Source organism: Lithobates pipiens, unplaced genomic scaffold (genome assembly GCF_037356315.1).
Source record: "Lithobates pipiens isolate NorthernLeopardFrog02 unplaced genomic scaffold, aLitPip1_a1.2 Scaffold_8, whole genome shotgun sequence".
NCBI classification, from domain to species: Eukaryota; Metazoa; Chordata; class Amphibia; order Anura; family Ranidae; genus Lithobates; species Lithobates pipiens.
The window spans coordinates 71,967,789-71,986,645 of NW_027507903.1; the positions used below are offsets into that span (position 1 = coordinate 71,967,789).

The 18,857-nt window shown below is 41.2% G+C and overlaps 1 protein-coding gene across 1 annotated transcript in view; it reads left to right on the forward strand.

Moving 5' to 3' along the window:
• Positions 1 to 629: 629 nt before the first annotated feature.
• Positions 630 to 18,857, forward strand: part of CYP19A1 (cytochrome P450 family 19 subfamily A member 1) — a 136,041-nt gene continuing 117,813 nt past the window's right edge. Inside the window, exons 1-2 of the mRNA XM_077468397.1 lie at positions 630 to 726; positions 18,318 to 18,492. Of these exons, the coding sequence (XP_077324523.1) occupies positions 18,372 to 18,492 (121 nt within the window). The 5' untranslated portion in view covers positions 630 to 726; positions 18,318 to 18,371. The remainder of the gene's footprint in view (positions 727 to 18,317; positions 18,493 to 18,857) is intronic.

The following is an 18,857-nucleotide window of genomic DNA, read 5'->3' on the forward strand; positions in this document are numbered from 1 at the left end:
ACTTGGACTTATTTGCAACCTTTCCAAGCCAGATGATTTGTTCTTTGCTAAAATGAGCTACGTGTCTTTTTTTTTGCAGACATTTTATTCAGCCCACTGGCTACTAAACGCACCAAGAAAGCTGGTGTCCTTGCCTAGAGCTTCTTACCTGCTTGTTGCAGGTGGCAACAAAAAAAAAAAAAATTCAATATTTCATGTAGACCTAATTAAAAATACATTTTACAAAAACGAACATTTTAGTTTTAGTGCTGACTATAACAAATAAAAAAAAATATATAAATATATAATAATTACATGTGGGGCATGACACTTTGATCTTCTTCTTATTTGTTCCTTACTATTCCATTTTAGTATTAATTTCATAGATATATATTTACTCCAATCCAATGCAGCCATGCTTTTTTTTTACAAAACAAACAAAGGAAACCAAGAGAAAACAAATATATTTTTATATACATGTATGTGTTTTGCAGATATATAGGTCTTGAATGAAATTTAGGAAGGGATTCAGGAACACGGTCAGGTTACAAAGTTCTGCTGGTTGTAGTAATGGCACTTATGAAATAAGTCATCTGTATCCAAGCAACTGATCTCATAGCAACTTGAAGCACCTTTTTCACAATCAGTACTGGTCAGAAATGTTTTTTCCCCATTCACGGTTCTTGTATTAAAGGGTTAGAACTTCAAAGGTTCCTCAGAGGATGCAGATGTGCACAGAAGACACAGGTATGAGTTGGATTCTTGTTGTTCATAACTGGAATATGAAACAGTAGTGTATTAAGGAATTAATGTTTAATGAAATGACATTAGGTTAGGTTAGCTAAATGGGGCATTTACATAGGTATTAAGCTGATGCTAATTAAGAGCATTTTCCAATATATGGACTTAATGAAATTTTCGTTTCTACTTGGTTATGTTTTCTTTGGGTTGTTACTTCACATTGTTGCTTGAAGTTAGAAAAATTGTAAGTTACTGGAAAATTCTGTTTTGAAATCCACAAAACTAAGTGGTAGCTTGTCACAAAAGGAATTGTGTTCTTATAAGATACTGTCAAAGCTCCATCGAGAAACAGACCAGTATATGACAACTGACACATTTGGTTTGTAAAGCTTTTACCAAATTCATTAAACTCTACTGAGATAGGCAAGAACACCAATTACATTATTTATTCATATGTCATTTTGTATTGTAAAACCTTGCAGCTGAAAAATAAAAAAAAAGTGAACATGCCCCTGATATCAGAATAAAAATGGGATGGGTGGATGGATAATGATTCATATTGTCTGCTATAATTGCATTATTCCCATAGCTACAAAATGTAATGAAAGTCATTGCAGATTGTGTACGACCTTCCTACTTTATTAGAATTTATATTATCTTGTTCGTTTTAAAGCTAAATACAACCAGGGTGAGGCATATCTTTCATTTCACAAATTATATAATTTACCTTTCTCTTCCAAATTCCTGCTTTTATTAGGTTAAACCAAGTAATTGAGCTTGACGCACTCACTCACACTTATTATTTTATAAGGATAGTGATGACAGTTTCATAAAAAAAATTTTTTTCACGGAATTCAACATGAGAGAAATTTCTAAGCATCAGATTATGTTACAAAAAGTGCTTTTATGCAATTTATTTTACTTTTATGCATTTCATTTAAATAATTTTTTTTCCTTTGGACAATATACTAATTAGTGAGTTTGTGAAAAAAAAAATTGCACCAAATTTCCTATGACAGTGCCACAGTGATGGAGGGAGTAAATAGGGAGTACACCAAAGGCTTGCAGAAAGCTGATATTGTTTTTCACTTGATTGTGTATTTTGTAAATACATAAGTCCAGGTGCAGGAGAGGCTTCCCAAAATTCCCAAACGCTCTCTATAGAACACGAAAATAAAAAAACAAAAACAAAAAAACATAGCTTCTAAAACCTAATATAAGATGATAAACAATCATTATAGAAAGTAAAAACACTTGATATTTCTACTTTTTTCCAGGATAAATGTTTACAGTTTGGGTAACCACGCACTGCTATATCATTGTTGTGGATGACTTTGAATTGGCCTCCCCCCCTAATTTCTACCCCCTTCTCCCTGCCAAGTATAGAATGATCATGCAGTTTGAGGAGTGAGACATTCTTTTCTGACACAATACTTGTCTTTTGTTTGTCACTCATTTCTTAAACACAAATCACAGCAGGCAGGCTTATGACCCGTACACAGGAGCGGACTTTCCGAAAAACAAATGTTGGATGTGAGCTTGTTGGCAGAAAGTCCGACCGTGTGTATGCTCCATCGAACATTCGTTGTCAGACTTTCCGCCAACAAATGTTGGCTAGCAGGTTCTCAAATTTTCCACCAACAAATGTTTGTTGTCGGACTTTCCGATTGTGGGTACGCAAGTCCATTGGACAAAAACCCACGCATGCTCGGAATCAAGTAAGTTGCGGAAGCACTCAGTCTTGTAAAACTAGTGTTCGCAATGGAGATATCACATACGTCTTGTATGTCACTACGTTTGTAATTGTTGGGCAACATTTGTGTGACTGTGTGTATGCAAGGCAAGTTGGAGTCAACATCCTTCGAAACAAAAATCCACGATTTTGTTGTCGGTTGTTGGTTTTGTTGTCGGAAAGTCCGATCTTGTGTACAGGTCATAAGGCTTCTTCCCCATGCTAGATGAAAAAAAAGTAGTTAAGGCCATGTAAATTATTTGAGATACTAATAAAAAACCCAGCTTACACGTAGCAATCTACTTGATAATATTTTCATGTTCTGGCAAAAAAAAAATCTGGTTTATCAAAGGCTTCATTTTTAAATGAAAACTCCAGCTGGATTTTCTGCACATCTTCTGGCATTGCTCACCCATTCAGCAGTTTTGGGCACAGGTTGTGGACTGTGTTAAGTTGGTCACGATGATTACCATCAGACCGTCTATTTTTTGGGCTTGGTAGACCCATTGGCATCTAAAAAGGTGATCCATACTCTCCTTACCCTGCTCCTGTATTATGCATGCAAAGTAATCATTTTGTCATAGAAGAAACCGGTGGCCCCTACCATTATGGCCTGGAAGGCATTAATAAATAATACCTTATCACTGTATAAAGCTACGTATCCTAATAGAGGGGTACCAGCTAAATTTAAAAAGGTGTGGGGAGGTTGGATGAGCATTAATTCTACCGCTTCGTACTCTCTGTTGGTTAAAGCTTCAGATAGTGGGCAGGATGCCAAATATATGTCTTGATGAGCACCTGGCTCAATAACTGTGGTCATCCTTGGGGTGATGCGATTCGACTCTGTAAATGTATATTTGGTTTTCCTTTCCTTCTTTTTACAAGAAACTGGTCACGGGTATGGGCTGGAGCTGCATTGTTCACTGGTGCTAGTATATTGTAGTGCTGACTGTTGTTTTTTTTTTTTATGTTTGTAACTTTATTATGAAAAATTCAATAAAAATGATTTTCAAACATAAATAAAAAATAATTAAAACTCCAGCTAAAGCATTTTGTTACTTTTAAATGGCGAAGGATTAAACAGAAACTCTTGTATGTTTTTTTTTTCTATTGTCATCTATGTTACCTCCAAGGAGATTAACCCTAAAGTTCTATCCTTGTGGAAGTGAGAAAATGTCATCATCTGGGACACATACATAGCACAAAGTTACACTGATCATTACTGCAACAGGGGAGCCCTCCCCTCAACTATTTAATCTTTTTTTGTGCATTTTCGGGCTTCTTTGAGCTTTTTTGTGTGTTTTCAGGCACTTAGGTGTCTTTTCTGCTCGAAAGCGCCTCTGAAAAACTCCTGAAAAAGACATAGGGGGTTATTTACTAAAGGCAAATCCACTTTGCACTACAAGTGAATGAGAGCTCAAAAAAGATCAATGAGCCCTAAGGATCCATGCACTCCAACTTAACCACTTGCTGAGCAGCCGTTGTCATTATACTGTGGCAGGTCGGCACGTTCCCGCAAATCACGATGTGCGTGACCGGAGGCCACAAAGTCTTCTGGCCACTCGCGATTTCGGGCACGAGAGCAAAAACGGGGATGTGTGTGTGTAAACACACACAAATCCCCATTGCGTCAGGAGAGGAGAGACAGATAGTCTGTTCCTACTAAGTAGGAACAGCGATCTGGCTCCTCCTCTAGTGAGTTACATCCCCATACTGTTAGAACACATTTAACCCCTTGATTGCCCCCTAGTGTTAACCCCTTCCCTACCAGTGACATTTACACGGTAATCAGTGCATTTTTGGCATCTGGTCATTAAGGGGGAAATTCTTCCGGTCCTCAAGTGGTTAAAGAACATTGCTTCTACAGGAGTTGTGTATTCCTGTAGAAGTAGCTTAATGCTATCCTATGTGTCCATGCACATTAGGACGTTTAGAGGCATATTTTAAGCTCAGCTTTTAGTCATCAGTGTCATGATTATAAAATGTTGCCTTGAGGTGCTTTTCCAGGATAAATGTTTACAGTTTGGGTAACCACGCACTGCTATATCAATGTTGTGGATAACTTTGAATTGGCCTCCCCCCCCTAATTGCTACCCCCTTCTCAAAATCATGCATTTGCCTTAGCTGTATTATATCATTCTGCTCTATAGTACTGCCAAGTATAGAATGATCATGCAGTTTGAGGAGTGAGACATTCTTTTCTGGCACAATACTTGTCTTTTTTTTGTCACTCATTTCTTAACCACTTTCAGACCGGACCAATTTGCTGGTCAAAGACCAGACCACTTTTTGCGATTCGGCACTGCGTCGCTTTAACTGACAATTGCGCGGTCGTGCGACGTGGCTCCCAAACAAAATTGACGTCCTTTTTTTCCCACAAATAGAGCTTTCTTTTGGTGGTATTTGATCACCCCTGCGGTTTTTATTTTTTGCGCTATAAACAAAAATAGAGCGACAATTTTGAAAAAAACGCATTATTTTTTACTTTTTGTTATAATAAATATCCCCCAAAAATATATAAAAAAAATATTTTTCCCTCAGTTTAGGCCGATACGTATTCTTCTATATATTTTTGGTAAAAAAAAAAATCGCAATAAGCGATTATTGATTGGTTTCCGCAAAAGTTATAGCGTTTACAAAATAGGGATAGTTTTATAGCATTTTTATTAATAATTTTTTATTCTTTTTTTTTTACTAGTAATGGCGGCGATCAGCGATTTTTATTGTGACTGCGGCATTGTGGGGGACCCATCGGACATTTTTGACACATTTTTGGGACCATTGTCATTTATACAGTAATCACTGCTATATAAATGCAGTGATTCCTGTGTAAATGACACTGGCAGTGAAAGGGTTAACCAGTGGGTGGCAGTGTAGGGGTTAAGTGTTCCTAGGGGAGTGTTACTAACTGTGGGGGGGTTGGGCTTTCATTTAGTGTACACTGATCTCTGCTCCAATCACATGGAGCAGAGATCAGCGTCACTAGTTGCTAGGCAGAATAGACAAATGTTTACACAGCATTTGCTCTATTCGGCCGCTCCGTGAGACGATCGCGGGGATGCCCGCGGCGATCGAGTCCGTGGGTCCCGCGACCGGACTCACGGGGGTCCCGACCAGCGCGGGAGCATGCCGCCGGCGGCGCACTCCCGATGGCAGGGCGGCATCGAATATTGGACGTACCTGCACGCCAATATGCCTGCCCGTGCCATTCTGTCGACGTACATCGTCGTGCGCTGGTCGGGAAGTGGTTAAACACAAATCACAGCAGGCAGGCTTATGCCCCGTACACACGAGCAGACTTTCTGACAACAAATGTTGGATGTGAGCTTGTTGGCAGAAAGTTACCAACAGTTACCATATGTAACTGTGTAAAAACAGTAATTAATATATTCCAATGAAAAAAGATCCATATGAACTGTGATCACAGTGTGTGCAGTTGTGCTATAAAGCAAAATAATTCTTATCCGTGATGATATAAAAATATAACTGTTTAAAAACAATAATTAATATATTCACATAAACAGAAAAAATAAAAAAAATGCAACCCAAATCGTCCGCTGTGAATAATGATCACACCATGGAACCTGTGATCAATTGTACTATAAAGCAAAAGGCCATATACGTGATGATGTGAGTATAAACAGACTTCTCAATATTTGTAAGACATGAAATATCTTTGCAGCCAAAAAACCTATGACATTAATGCCGCTTACCGGATAAGTTGGACCTCAAGTTATAGAGATCATAAGAGCCTGATGCATCACCCTGCCAGCAACAGTAGCCTTCACCTGTCCTTCAATCCAGGGAATGTGCTCTCATCCGATCCCAACAACCAAAGGTAAGTGCTCTCTCCTTTCAGACTTGAATCCCAAGATCCAGGAATAAACCACCCTGGGCGGAATCTTTTTTCACAAAAATAGTCCTGGAGGTTTATCACTCAGGAAATAAAAAAGGAAGGCTTCATAGTGCAGATAAACTTAAAAAAAGGGTTTATTTCACTAAAAAGTCACAGCAAACATCCACAGCAAGCATTAGAATCATAAAAAACAGGAACAAAAAAAAAACTGATTAAAAAATGCAAAGACAGCCAAGGATCAAACCAATTAGCATAAAAAATGTGATGACGTCAGAATCAGTTACTCCATCCGACGCGTTTCTCCATAGAAGGCATCAACTGGGAATGGAGGCATGATTCGATACTAGCACATCACACTTAAATACTCAGGAGGTAGGAGAGACACCGTAAGTTATTTTTTCATCTTTCTTCTGTTGTCATCCAATATATTGGGCATCTCTTTGGTTAAATTACCACAAAAATAGCCCGAAAAATTATCCACTACCTCAAAAAGTCTTCAAGTAAATGAAGTACAAATTTAAACTTATAATAGTTATGTTAAAGGGGAAGTTAAAATATTTTTCCACTAATTTAAGAAAAACTCTTATTTTTATATTTGCCAAAAAAAAAATATATATATATATATATATATATATATATATATATATATATATATATATATATATATATATATATATATATATATATATATAGACTGTGCAGCATCCCCATCAAAAATCCATACATAGAAAAATCTATTTCATTCACATATATAAAAATTCCCTTCTGTCTAGTATATATAAAAATCTAAATATAATAGAAGGGATAAATATAACTAAACAGACAGAGAATATAACTCTAAAATAAGGATGTGGGGTTCATTGCTATCACCTTAAGGCTGGGTTCACACTATTGCGATGCGGGAACGCCGCGAATCCGCGGCGTTTTCCCGCATCGCATACCTCCCGCCGGCAGTTCACACTGCCCTATGCGGACGGCTGGGGGTGTCAATGTTATGTTAATGACACCCCCAGATCCGTCGGCATATCGCAGTGCGATCTGCCGACTCGCACAGGAATCGGATCGCATGGTGTGAACCCCCATGCGATCCGATTCCGTTGCGGACCCAAAAAAGGGTCCTGTGCGAGTTTGCTGCGGGACAGCTGCGAGTTCAGCCATACTATCTGTATACTATCTGTATAGCTGAACTCGCAGTGCTACGGAGATCGGATGTGATTTGCTGTGCGAATCACATCCGGATCTCCCCCCGCAGCAGTGTGAACCCAGCCTAAGGAGAGTAGTATTCCTATTGTGATGCAATCAAAAGTGTTTGGACACGCTATGTCCAATAAAACCTCTCCTAATATTACCTAAATGCTCCCCTATCCTAATATTTAGAGCACGTGTTGTCCTCCCAACGTACTGTAACCCGCAGGGTCAAATAAGCAAGTAAACAACCCCTACAGTTCCACGGGCAATAAAATCTTTGATGTTATATGACTTTGATGTAACCTGGGAAGTGAAGGAAGAAGTTCTAATAGTTTGAGATGTCATACTTACCTTACATTTCTTACAGGGAATAAAACTTTTAAACCCCCAAACATACTAATTTTGGGAGGCAAGTCTATTGCACTTGGTGCCAATTTATCCTTCAAAGTTTGATTCCTTCTGTACACAATGTTGGGTTTACTAGGAAGCAGAGGACCCAAATCCCATCCCCTTTCAGAATCTTTCAATGTTTCTTCATTATCCTATTCACCCACCAATGTTGTGAAGAAAACGTAGTGATAAATGCCGATTCAAAACCTTTCTTATTGTGACCATTCACATTTTTAACCTTATATTTTAGGAATTGTTCTCTCTCTGTATTAGCAATCTTCAAAAGATCTCCTTCCAACAATCTAGGGTTATACCCCTTATCCAAAAAACTGTTTTGAGAACATTAGCTTGAATTTGGAAGTCCTCCAACCGTGAGCAATTCCTTTGAATGCACTGATAATATTTATCATCATAATAAAAGTCTTTATTTATAAATCTTTAGCTGCTTGAAAACCCAATTCATGGGGGATATTAGTGTAGAAGGAGGAAACGTCCACTGTCACCAGTAGTACATCGTCCTCAATATGTAATTCTGATATTTCATTTATAATCTGCATAGAATCCTTGAGGAAGGCAGGGGTCTTAGTTACTGCCGGTTGCAGAAAAAAATCTACATATTTGCCCACCTTTCAAGTGAGTGAGTCGCAGTGGGTTCTTATGTATGTTTGGTAGGTAGTAAATAATCAGCATTTTTGGTGCCAAAGTAATCAAATATTCCATTTTCTTTTTATTAAAAATTCCTCTTCTAAAGCCATCTTGGACTAATTCATTAAGTTGTTTTTTTATATCTGTGAGTGGGGTCACTGTTGAGACTGGTGTAGGCATCCCTATCTGCCAATAGGCAATTAATTTCTTCCAAATAGTCCTGTTTTCTTAGGAGAACAATGCCTCCTCCTTTGTCCGTGGGACGTATTATCAATTCCTTCTTTTCACACAGGGTTTCCACCCCCTTTTCAATACCTGTTTGGTTTTTGTTTTTAAAAACAGTGATACTGGGAGTGGGTTTCCCCGGGGGATTAAATAGGGAAGCATTTCTTAACCCTGTCCCTTTATATGTCCTAATAGTATTATCTATCTGGGACTCAGAATTTCTAACAATAGGGTTAGATAGAACATTTTCTCATATATTTCTGTAGGTCTATAAACATTTGAAATGTATTTAGTCCTTGTTTAGGTGAAAATTTTAGACATTGACTTAAAGTAGTTTGTTCTGTTTCTGTTAAAGGTATCCCACTTAAATTAAAAATCCCTTCATTCTTTATCTCTTTCTTTTTTGGGGGGTTGTTCCTTTTCCCTCCCCTACATCCTCTTTTAATCTTCCTTTTTTGCTTTGACCTTTCCCTAAAAAAAAACTGTCAGACTTATTTCTAAGTGGAGCTGCACTAGGTGGTCCTTCATATGGCCTGGAAACATAATCCCGCTGGGGTTCATAATTATTAACAGAATACTCCCCCTCATAATCAGTATCATAATATTCTTGAAGGGAATTAAAGCAATTTTCCACGAGAACATCATATCTCCAGGGAGGAATAGGGGAATTTTGGGGGCCCTCATGCCACTCATTCCAATATGGTCTCCTTTGAAAAGGCTCATCATATCTCCCTGTGTAATCCATTTGGGATGGTTTTCCCTGGGGGTATGCATGTTGATTACCATAATTATGCAGGGTATATGGTGGTCTGTTTCCTCTATTTTCTTTATTCTGGCCTGAATATTGTGACCTAACCAGATTTCTAGGGTAATTATTGGTTGTGAAGTATTGATTTTTTGGGGGGATAGAAACTATTTTTATTATTATATGGGACATTGGTAACTTTTTTCTTCACCTGATGTGAAGGACGTCCCCATCCTCCCTTCGGTGGTCCCAGATCCCAATGTTGTGGGATCTGCAAATCCATTTCCCTTTTATTAATTTCAAGGGGAGAATGTAATTGAGTTCCCCCACTTGCTTCCATACTTTCAACACCCCCATTGTCCACATTAGGTACTTGAGTGTCTCTATATAGTTCCTGTCATTTTAAAGACATTATTAGTCTTGTAATCTTCAATGTCCCTGAGATATTTTCTTCTTTTTTTAATCCGCTGTTCCTCTTCTCCCTCTATCATAATCTCTCTGATTTCTTTAGTATAAACTTGGTACAAACCTTCTTTATTAAATGGTATAAGTTTATCCTTAATTTCATGAATTTCTTGTTGTAATTTGGCAACCTTATTTTGTTTGTTTGGATACCAGAAAATCCTAAAAAGGCAAGACCTACACCATTGAAATATAGGAACCATTCTTGGGGTTCCAGGCCCCCCTTATCTGGATATACATGCCACACAGGCTCCTGGGAATCATCTTCTCCTTTAACCATTTAAGGACCGCCACGTGGCAATGTACGTCGGCGCAATGGCACCGATAGGCACAAGCACGTACATGATGAGGGGATGGCCGTTGGTTTCTGGCTATCCCCTCTTGATCGCTCCTGGTGAATGAGAAGCTTCCCCCACTGTGTATTGTAAACACAGGCAGGGAGGAAGTGATGTCATTCTCCTCGGGGCGGTCTTTTTGACCGGACTGCGAGGAGAACAGAAAAAGTAAGTGCACCAAACACTACACTGACATGTAGGTACACATAGGCACACAAATCCCCCCCGATCACTCCCCCGATCACCCCCCGCCCCCCCCTCCCAGTCACAGTGTCACTGATTGCAGTGGTCATTTATTTACTGATCACTGCATTTAGTGTCAGTTGTGACAGTAAAAACTGTCAGGGCAGTTAGTGTTGGGTCCAGGGTAGCCCCTACCCCCCAATAAAGGTTTAACCCCCTGATTGCCCCTAGAGTTAACCCTTTCACCCCATTTTGCCAGTGTCACTAAGCGCTAATTTTTCTGATTGCTGCATTAGTGTCACTAGTGCCGCTAGGTAGCTAGTTATTTTTTTAGGTTCACTGTCCGGTTTTTGTAGCGCGAGGTACCCCGATATACTAGCCATTAATGGTTTTAACACCCTGATTGCCCCTAGTTAACACTTTCACCCCCTTTTGCCAGTGTCACTAAGCGATCGTTTTTCTGATCGCTGCATTAGTGTCACTGGTGCCGCTAGGTAGCTAGTTATTTTTTTAGGTTCACCGCCAGGTTTTTATAGCGCTAGGTACCCCCATATACTACCCAATAATGGTTTTAACCCCCTGATTGCCCCTAGTTAACCCTTTCATCCCCTTTTGCCAGTGTCACTAAGCGATAATTTTTCTGATCGCTGCATTAGTGTCACTGGTGCCGCTAGGTAGCTAGTTATTTTTCTAGGTTCACCGCCAGGTTTTCTATAGCGCTAAATACCCCCATATACTACCCAATAATGGTTTTAACCCCCTGATTGCCCCTAGTTAACCCTTTCACCAGCGATCACCGTATAAGTGCCACTGGTGACGCTGGTTAGCCAGTTAGTTATTTAGGTTCCCCATCAGGTTTTTATATAGCGCCAGGGACCCCCATATACTACCTAATAAAGATTTTAACCCCCTGATTGCCCCTAGTTAACCCTTTCACCAGTGATCACTGTATAAGTGTTACGGGTGACTCTGGTTAGTTAGTTTGCTTTTTATAGCATCAGGGCACCCACCATTTATTACCCAATAAAGGTTTAACCCCCTGATCACCCGGCGGGTGATATCAATTAGGTTTTAGGGTCAGGGTCTGCGTCACCCCAGGCAGCGCTAGGTTAGTGCCAGTACCGCTAACACCCACGCGCAAAGCATAAACCTCCCGTAGTGGTATAGAATCTGAACAGATCAATATCTGATCTGATCAGATCTATACTAGCGTCCCCAGCAGTTTAGGGTTCCAAAAAAATGCATTGTTAGCGGGATCAGCCCAGATACCTGCTGGCACCTGCGTTTTGCCCCTCCGCCCAGCCCACCCAAGTGCAGTATCGATCGATCACTGTCACTTACAAAACACTAAACACATAACTGCAGCGTTCGCAGAGTCAGGCCTGATCCCTGCAATCGCTAACAGTTTTTTTTGGTAGTGTTTTATATTTAAATCCTGAAGGCAGTTCTTGGATTTCGGGGGCCCGTACGTGGCTAGGCTCCCAAAGAGTCCCCCACATGTGGTATCCCCGTACTCGGGAAAAGCAGCAGAATTTATTTTGGCATGTAATTTCACTTATGCCCATAGCATGTGTGAGCAATATATCATTTACTGACAACTTTGTACAAAAAAAAAAAATTGTAATATTCCTGCAACTTGTGGCAAAATATAAAATATTTCATGGACTCAACATGCCTCTCAGTAAATAGCTTGGGGTGTCTACTTTCCAAAATTGGGTCATTTGGGGGGTTTTGTGCTATTTTTGCATTTTATGGCCTTCAAAACTGATAGGTAGTGAGGAGTAAAATGAAAAATTTGCACCCTTAGAAATCCTAAAGGCACTGATTAGTTTTCGGGGTCCCGTACGTGGCTAGACTCCCAAAAAGTCCCACATATGTGGTACCCCCGTACTCAGGAGAAGCAGCAGAATATATTTTGGGGTGCAATTCCACATATAACTATGGCATGTGTGAGCAATATATCATTTAGTGACAACTTTTTGTAAACTTTTTTTTTTGTGTGTCATTATTCAATCACTTGGGACAAAAAAAAAATATTCAATGGGCTCAACATGCCCCTCAGCAATTTCCTTGGGGTGTCTACTTTCCAAAATGGGGTAATTTGGGGGGGTTTTGTGTTATTTTGGCATTTTATGGCCTTCGAAACTGTGATAGGTAGTGAGGAGTGAAATCAAAAATTTGCACCCTTAGAAATCCTGAAGGCAGTAATTGGTTTTCGGGGTGCCGTACGCGGCTAGACTCCCAAAAAGTCCCACATATGTGGTATCCCCGTACTCAGGAGAAGCAGCAGAATATATTTTGGGGTGCAATTCCACATATAACTATGGCGTGTGTGAGCAATATATCATTTAGTGACAACTTTTTGTAAACTTTTTTTTGTGTGTCATTATTTAATCACTTGGGACAAAAAAAAAAATATTCAATGGGCTCAATATGCCCCTCAGCAATTTCCTTGGGGTGTCTACTTTCCAAAATGGGGTCATTTGGGGGGGGGGTTTGTACTGCCCTGCCATTTTAGCACCTCAAGAAATGAGATAGGCAGTCATAAATTAAAAGCTGTGTAAATTCCAGAAAATGTACTCTAGTTTGTAGACGCTATAACTTTTGCGCAAACCAATAAATATACGCTTATTGACATTTTTTTTACTAAAGACATGTGGCTGAATACATTTTGCCCTAAATGTATGACTAAAATTGAGTCTATTCGATTTTTCTTATAACAAAAATTAGAAAATATATTTTTTTCTCGAAATTTTCGGTCTTTTTCCATTTGTATCGCAAAAAATTAAAATCGCAGAGGCAATCAAATACCATCAAAAGAAAGCTCTATTTGTGGGAAGAAAAGGACGCAAATTTTGTTTGGGTATAACATTGCATGACTGCGCAATTACCAGTTAAAGCAGTGCAGTGCGAAATTGTAAAAAGACCTCTGGTCCTTAGGCTGACAATTGGTCCGGGGATGAAGTGGTTAAATATCTTTCTAAGAAGACTATGTCCCAGGTGGCATGTAATTTATTTCCTACCAAGTGGTAAATCTCCAGGACTATTTTTGTAAAAAAGATTCCGCCCAGGGTGGTTTATTCCAGGATCTTGGGATTCAAGTTTGAAAGGAGAGAGGGCTTGCCTTTGGTCATTGGGACCAGATGAGAGCACATTCCCTGTATTGAAGGACAGGTGAAGGCTAGTGTTGGCGGCAGGCTGATGCATCAGGCTCTTATGATCTCTGTAGCTTGAGGTCCAACTTATCCGGTAAGTGGCATTCATGTCATACATTTTTTAGCTGCAAAGATATTTCATGTCTTCCAAGTATTGAGAAGTCTGTTCATACATCATCATGTATATGGACTTTTTCTTTATAGTACAATTGATCACAGGTGACATGGTGTGATCATTGTTCACATGGACAATTTGGGCTGCAGGTTTTTTTATTTTTTCTGTTTATGTGAATATATTAATTATTGTTTTTAGACAGTTATATTTTTATATCATCACGGATAAGAATTATTTTGCTTTATAGCACAATTGAACACAGACCCCCATGATGTGATCACAGTTCATATGGATGTTTTTTCATTTGCAGGTTTTTTCACTGGAATATATTAATTACTGTTTTTTACACAGTTACATATGGTAACACATAGATACTTAGGTGGTTTATGGTTACATTTGTTAAAATATATGTTCACTGTTTGAGAATCAGTGAATATTAGTGGATGAGCGCTTGTTTCTTTAGGATTAGTTATTATATTATAATTTATGATTTTGTGTTTCAAACTTTATCATAAACCAGGATGTCTACTGGACTCTTTTTTGGACAGATTTAAGTGTGTTATTCCTAATGCCCTGTACACACGTTCAGATTTTCTGACAGCAAATGTTGGATGTGAGCTTATTGGCGGAAAGTCTGACCATGTGTATGCTCCATCGAACATTTGCTGTCTGACTTTCTGCCAACAAATGTTGGCTAGCGTGTTCTCAAATTTTCCGCCAAGAAATTTATGTTGTCGCGCATTGCTCAGAATCAAGCAAGTAATGTACAAGCCGGAAGTGCTCAATCTTGTAAAACGAGTGTTCATAATAGAGATGTCACATGACTACTGAACTTCCTTTTTATCGGTTTGCCGTACGTCTTGTACATCACTACATTCCTAATTGTTGGCCAACATTTGTGTGACCATGTGTATGCAAGGCAAGTAGGAGCCAACAACCTTTGAACAAAATTCCACGGTTTTGTTGTGAGAAAGTCCGATCATGTGTACGGGGCATAAGAATTACAGGCCTACAATATAAAACTCCAAATTTCCATGCAAAACATTGTAGCACTTTGAGCATCAAAAATCTGACATAATCATACCGCCAGGGAGGTTCGGCTCAGGGTGTAATTTCAGAACCAAAAGCGGTAACCCCAAGACTCGGGATCGCATCGCAGGATCCAGGAAGAGTGTGCTTAACTTATCCCCTGGATCCAGCGATGTCTCCCCACAGTGTGAGCGGCTCGTCCTCCGCTCGATTCATCACAGAGCCGAACTCCGTTCCCTGCGAGCGCTGCAACGCATGGGGACGGAGTACGGCACCAAATTCAAAAAGTGAAACACACACATTACATACAGTATAATGTAATCTTACAGAATACATTCCTGTATGTAATTATTTCACATCCCTTTTGTCCCTAGTGGTCTGCCTAGTGCCCTGCATGTAGTTTTATATTATAAAAAACTGTTCTTTCTGCCTGGAAACTGGAGATTGTCCATAGCAACCAAAACCGTCCCTTTACATCAGAAGTGGTTTTAGACCAGCTAGAAAACAGCGATAATAAATTAGAATCACTCACAGAAATGAGCGATAGCGATTTGTGGGGAGATCTGTCATCAAACACTAAAAAGTAATGATAGTGACAATTCTGCAACTGAGCAAATGTCAGTGCTTTCGATTTGATTACATTATTGAATATTTTTTATTATTATATTATTATTTGGTATAATTATTTATAGTTATTTGTTATATTTTAATTTATGATTTTGTTTTTCAAATTTTATCATACCCGGGATGTCTACTAGACTCTGGTTTGGACAGATTTAAGTGAGTTATTCCTAAAGCCCCGTACACACGGGCGGACTGTATGGCCTACTTAGTCCGTCATACAATCCGACGGACAGTCCGTCATACTTTCGAATGAACGGACTTGACCACACACGGCACTTTGAGCGGACTAATACGGCGTACTAAGTCCGCCGTACTATCCGCCCTACTTTTGAAATGAACGGACTCGCCCACACACGCGGAGGAAAGTCCGCTCATTTCAAGCGCGTCTCCAGGTAGGCGGGGCCCGCGAAGGAGACATCGCTTGCCCCGCCGCCTGGTATGGACTTAAAGGGGAACCCCAACACCGAAAAAAATCAGCGTGGGGGTCCCCCCAAGTCCACAACAGACCCTTGTCCGAGCACGCTACCCGGCCGGCCAGGAAAGGGGGGCGAGCGAGCGCCCCCCCTCCTGAGCCGTACCAGGCCGCGTGCCCTCAACATGGGGGGTGCCTTGGGGAAGGGGGGGTCGCACGCCCCCCCCCACCCCAAAGCACCTTGTCCCCATGTTGAAGAGGACAAGGGCCTCTTCCCGACAACCCTGGCCGTTGGTTGTTGGGGTCTGCGGGCTTATCGGAATCCGGGAGCCCCCTTTAATAAGGGGGCCCCCGGATACCGGCCCCCCGCCCTATGTGAATGAGTATGGGGTACAATGTACCCCTACCCATTCACCTGTAAAATAAAAGTACAAAAAAAAACACAACACACGAGATAAAATACTTTATTGCACAGCTCCGGGGGTCTTCCGGGGTCTTCTCGCCGGACTCCTCCGCTATCTTCTTGTAGCTCTTTTGCTAGCGGAGGAGTCCGGCTTTCTTCCTCGCCGCCGGCCTCTTCTCCCGACTTCGGGGGTCTTGTCCCCCTCTTCGGTTCTTCTGCCGGGCCACCGCGCCTTCTTATAGCTCTTTTACAGGCGGTGGCCCGGTCTTCTTTCGCCGCCGCCGCCGCCTTCCGTTCTTCTTCTTCTTCTTCTCCTTCTTCTCCAGGAGATGTTGACTCAACGCTCTCTCCGGCCACAATGCCAGGACCCCGCCCCCTTACGATGTTATAGTCCCCATGTGACATCAACCCATGTGACCAACCCATGTGACATAAAGCCATGTGACACCGCCCCTTGTCCCTATATAAGTGGCCGCGCAGCGTGGCCCTGGCATTGTGGCCGGAGAGATCGTCGAGTCAACATCTCCTGGAGAAGAAGGAGAAGAAGAAGAAGAAGAAGAACGGAAGGCGGCGGCGGCGACAGAAGACCGGGCCACCGCCTGTAAAAGAGCTATAAGAAGGCGCGGTGGCCCGGCAGAAGAACCGAAGAGGGGGACAAGACCCCCGAAGTCGGGAGAAGAGGCCGGCGGCGAGGAAGAAAGCCGGACTCCTCCGCTAGCAAAAGAGCTACAAGAAGATAGCGGAGGAGTCCGGCGAGAAGACCCCCGAAGACGGAAGACCCCCGGAGCTGTGCAATAAAGTATTTTATCTCGTGTGTTGTGTTTTTTTTTTTTTTGTACTTTTATTTTACAGGTGAATGTACTCATTCACATAGGGTGGGGGGCCGGTATCCGGGGGCCCCCTTATTAAAGGGGGCTCCCGGATTCCGATAAGCCCCCCGCCCGCAGACCCCGACAACCAACGGCCAGGGTTGTCGGGAAGAGGCCCTTGTCCTCATCAACATGGGGACAAGGTGCTTTGGGGTGGGGGGGCCGCGCGGCCCCCCCTTCCCCAAGGCACCCCCCATGTTGAGGGCACGCGGCCTGGTACGGCTCAGGAGGGGGGGCGCTCACTCGCCCCTCTTTCCTGGCCGGCCGGGTAGCGTGCTCGGACAAGGGTCTGTTGTGGACTTGGGGGGGACCCCCACGCCGATTTTTTTCGGCGTTGGGGTTCCCCTTTAAGTCCATACCAGGCGGCGGGGCCAGCGACGTCTCCTTCGCGGGCCCCGCCTACCTGGATACCCGCTCGAAATGAGCGGACTTTTCTCCGGGCGGGAAAAGTCCGCTCATTTTAAAAGTACGGCGGACTGGCATACACACGGGTGGATTGTCCGCCGAAATGCGAGTACGACGGACAGCATTTCGAAAAATCCGAAATACTTAGTACGCCGGACTGCACGCTGAAAAAGTCCGCTGAAGCCCACACACGAGCGGACTGTCCGCTGAAGTGTGTTTCGGCGGACTAAGTAGGCCATACAGTCCGCCCCTGTGTACGCGGCTTAAGAATTACAGGCCTACAATATAAAACGCCAAATTTCCATGCAAAATAATTATACCGCTTTCAGCCCCTAAAATCCAACATAATCATACCGCCAGGGAGGTTAAAGAAGCCATGCAGTATATTACAGCTCAGAAAAGGCAGAAAATAAAAGCAAATGAATTTAAATGAATATAAAAAGCCACCAATCAATACAGTTAATGTAGTTGGTCAAAAAGCATTTAAATGAATCATCAATCGAACTCTGTCAACATTATACAGTGTGTATATTACATAGAAATTATAGCAATAAAATGCTAAATATCGTAATAAGTAAATGTCAAGCTACATAAGCTGCCCTGTCAAGGGCATTCCTTCTAAACAGCTGGCATTTGCTCTATCAAAGCGAAGTGAGCAGCACAAAGTTGATGAATTACTGTTATCTTTCTGTTTTGACTAATTGTTTACCCTATCTAACTGATTCCCAAAACATGAAATGGATAAATGCCAACAAAGTGGCCCTTGATGTCGCATATGCATGTCTAATATCACCTGGGTTTTAAAGGTCTTCCTTTCTGCACAGATACCTAGAAGAGGAGACCGCTGAGCAGAGTTGATTCGGGGAGCTCTGAACACCATGCAGTACAACATCACTGAGGTTATGCCCAGCCTGGCCCCAGCTACAGCTGCTTCTGTAGTGGCCTTCGTATTTCTGCTTATCATCATCTGGAGTTATGAAGAGACATCTTCAATACCCGGTAAGTCAATAATAATTACAAGTCCTTTTTTCGTGTTTAGTAAATTGAAATACAATTCAATATCTAATATTCAAAAACATTTTACCATCTGACAATTAGTTATGTAAAACTTGAAATATAAATACTGTTTAATGTCAAACTGAATACAGTTTGTTGATAATTCTCTCTCTTAACTTTGTGTTTGATGGAGAAAGAATATATAGGACTGAGAGCTTGCTATTAATTATAAAATATGTAATGAGACACTTAATAAAAGGCACTATGTTAAATAAAAATGAAATCAGCTTTTCACATAATATTTATTGTGACGTGTAATGGGCTGATTTAGCCCCTGGATTTTTACAAGTCTCGGATACTCTAAACAA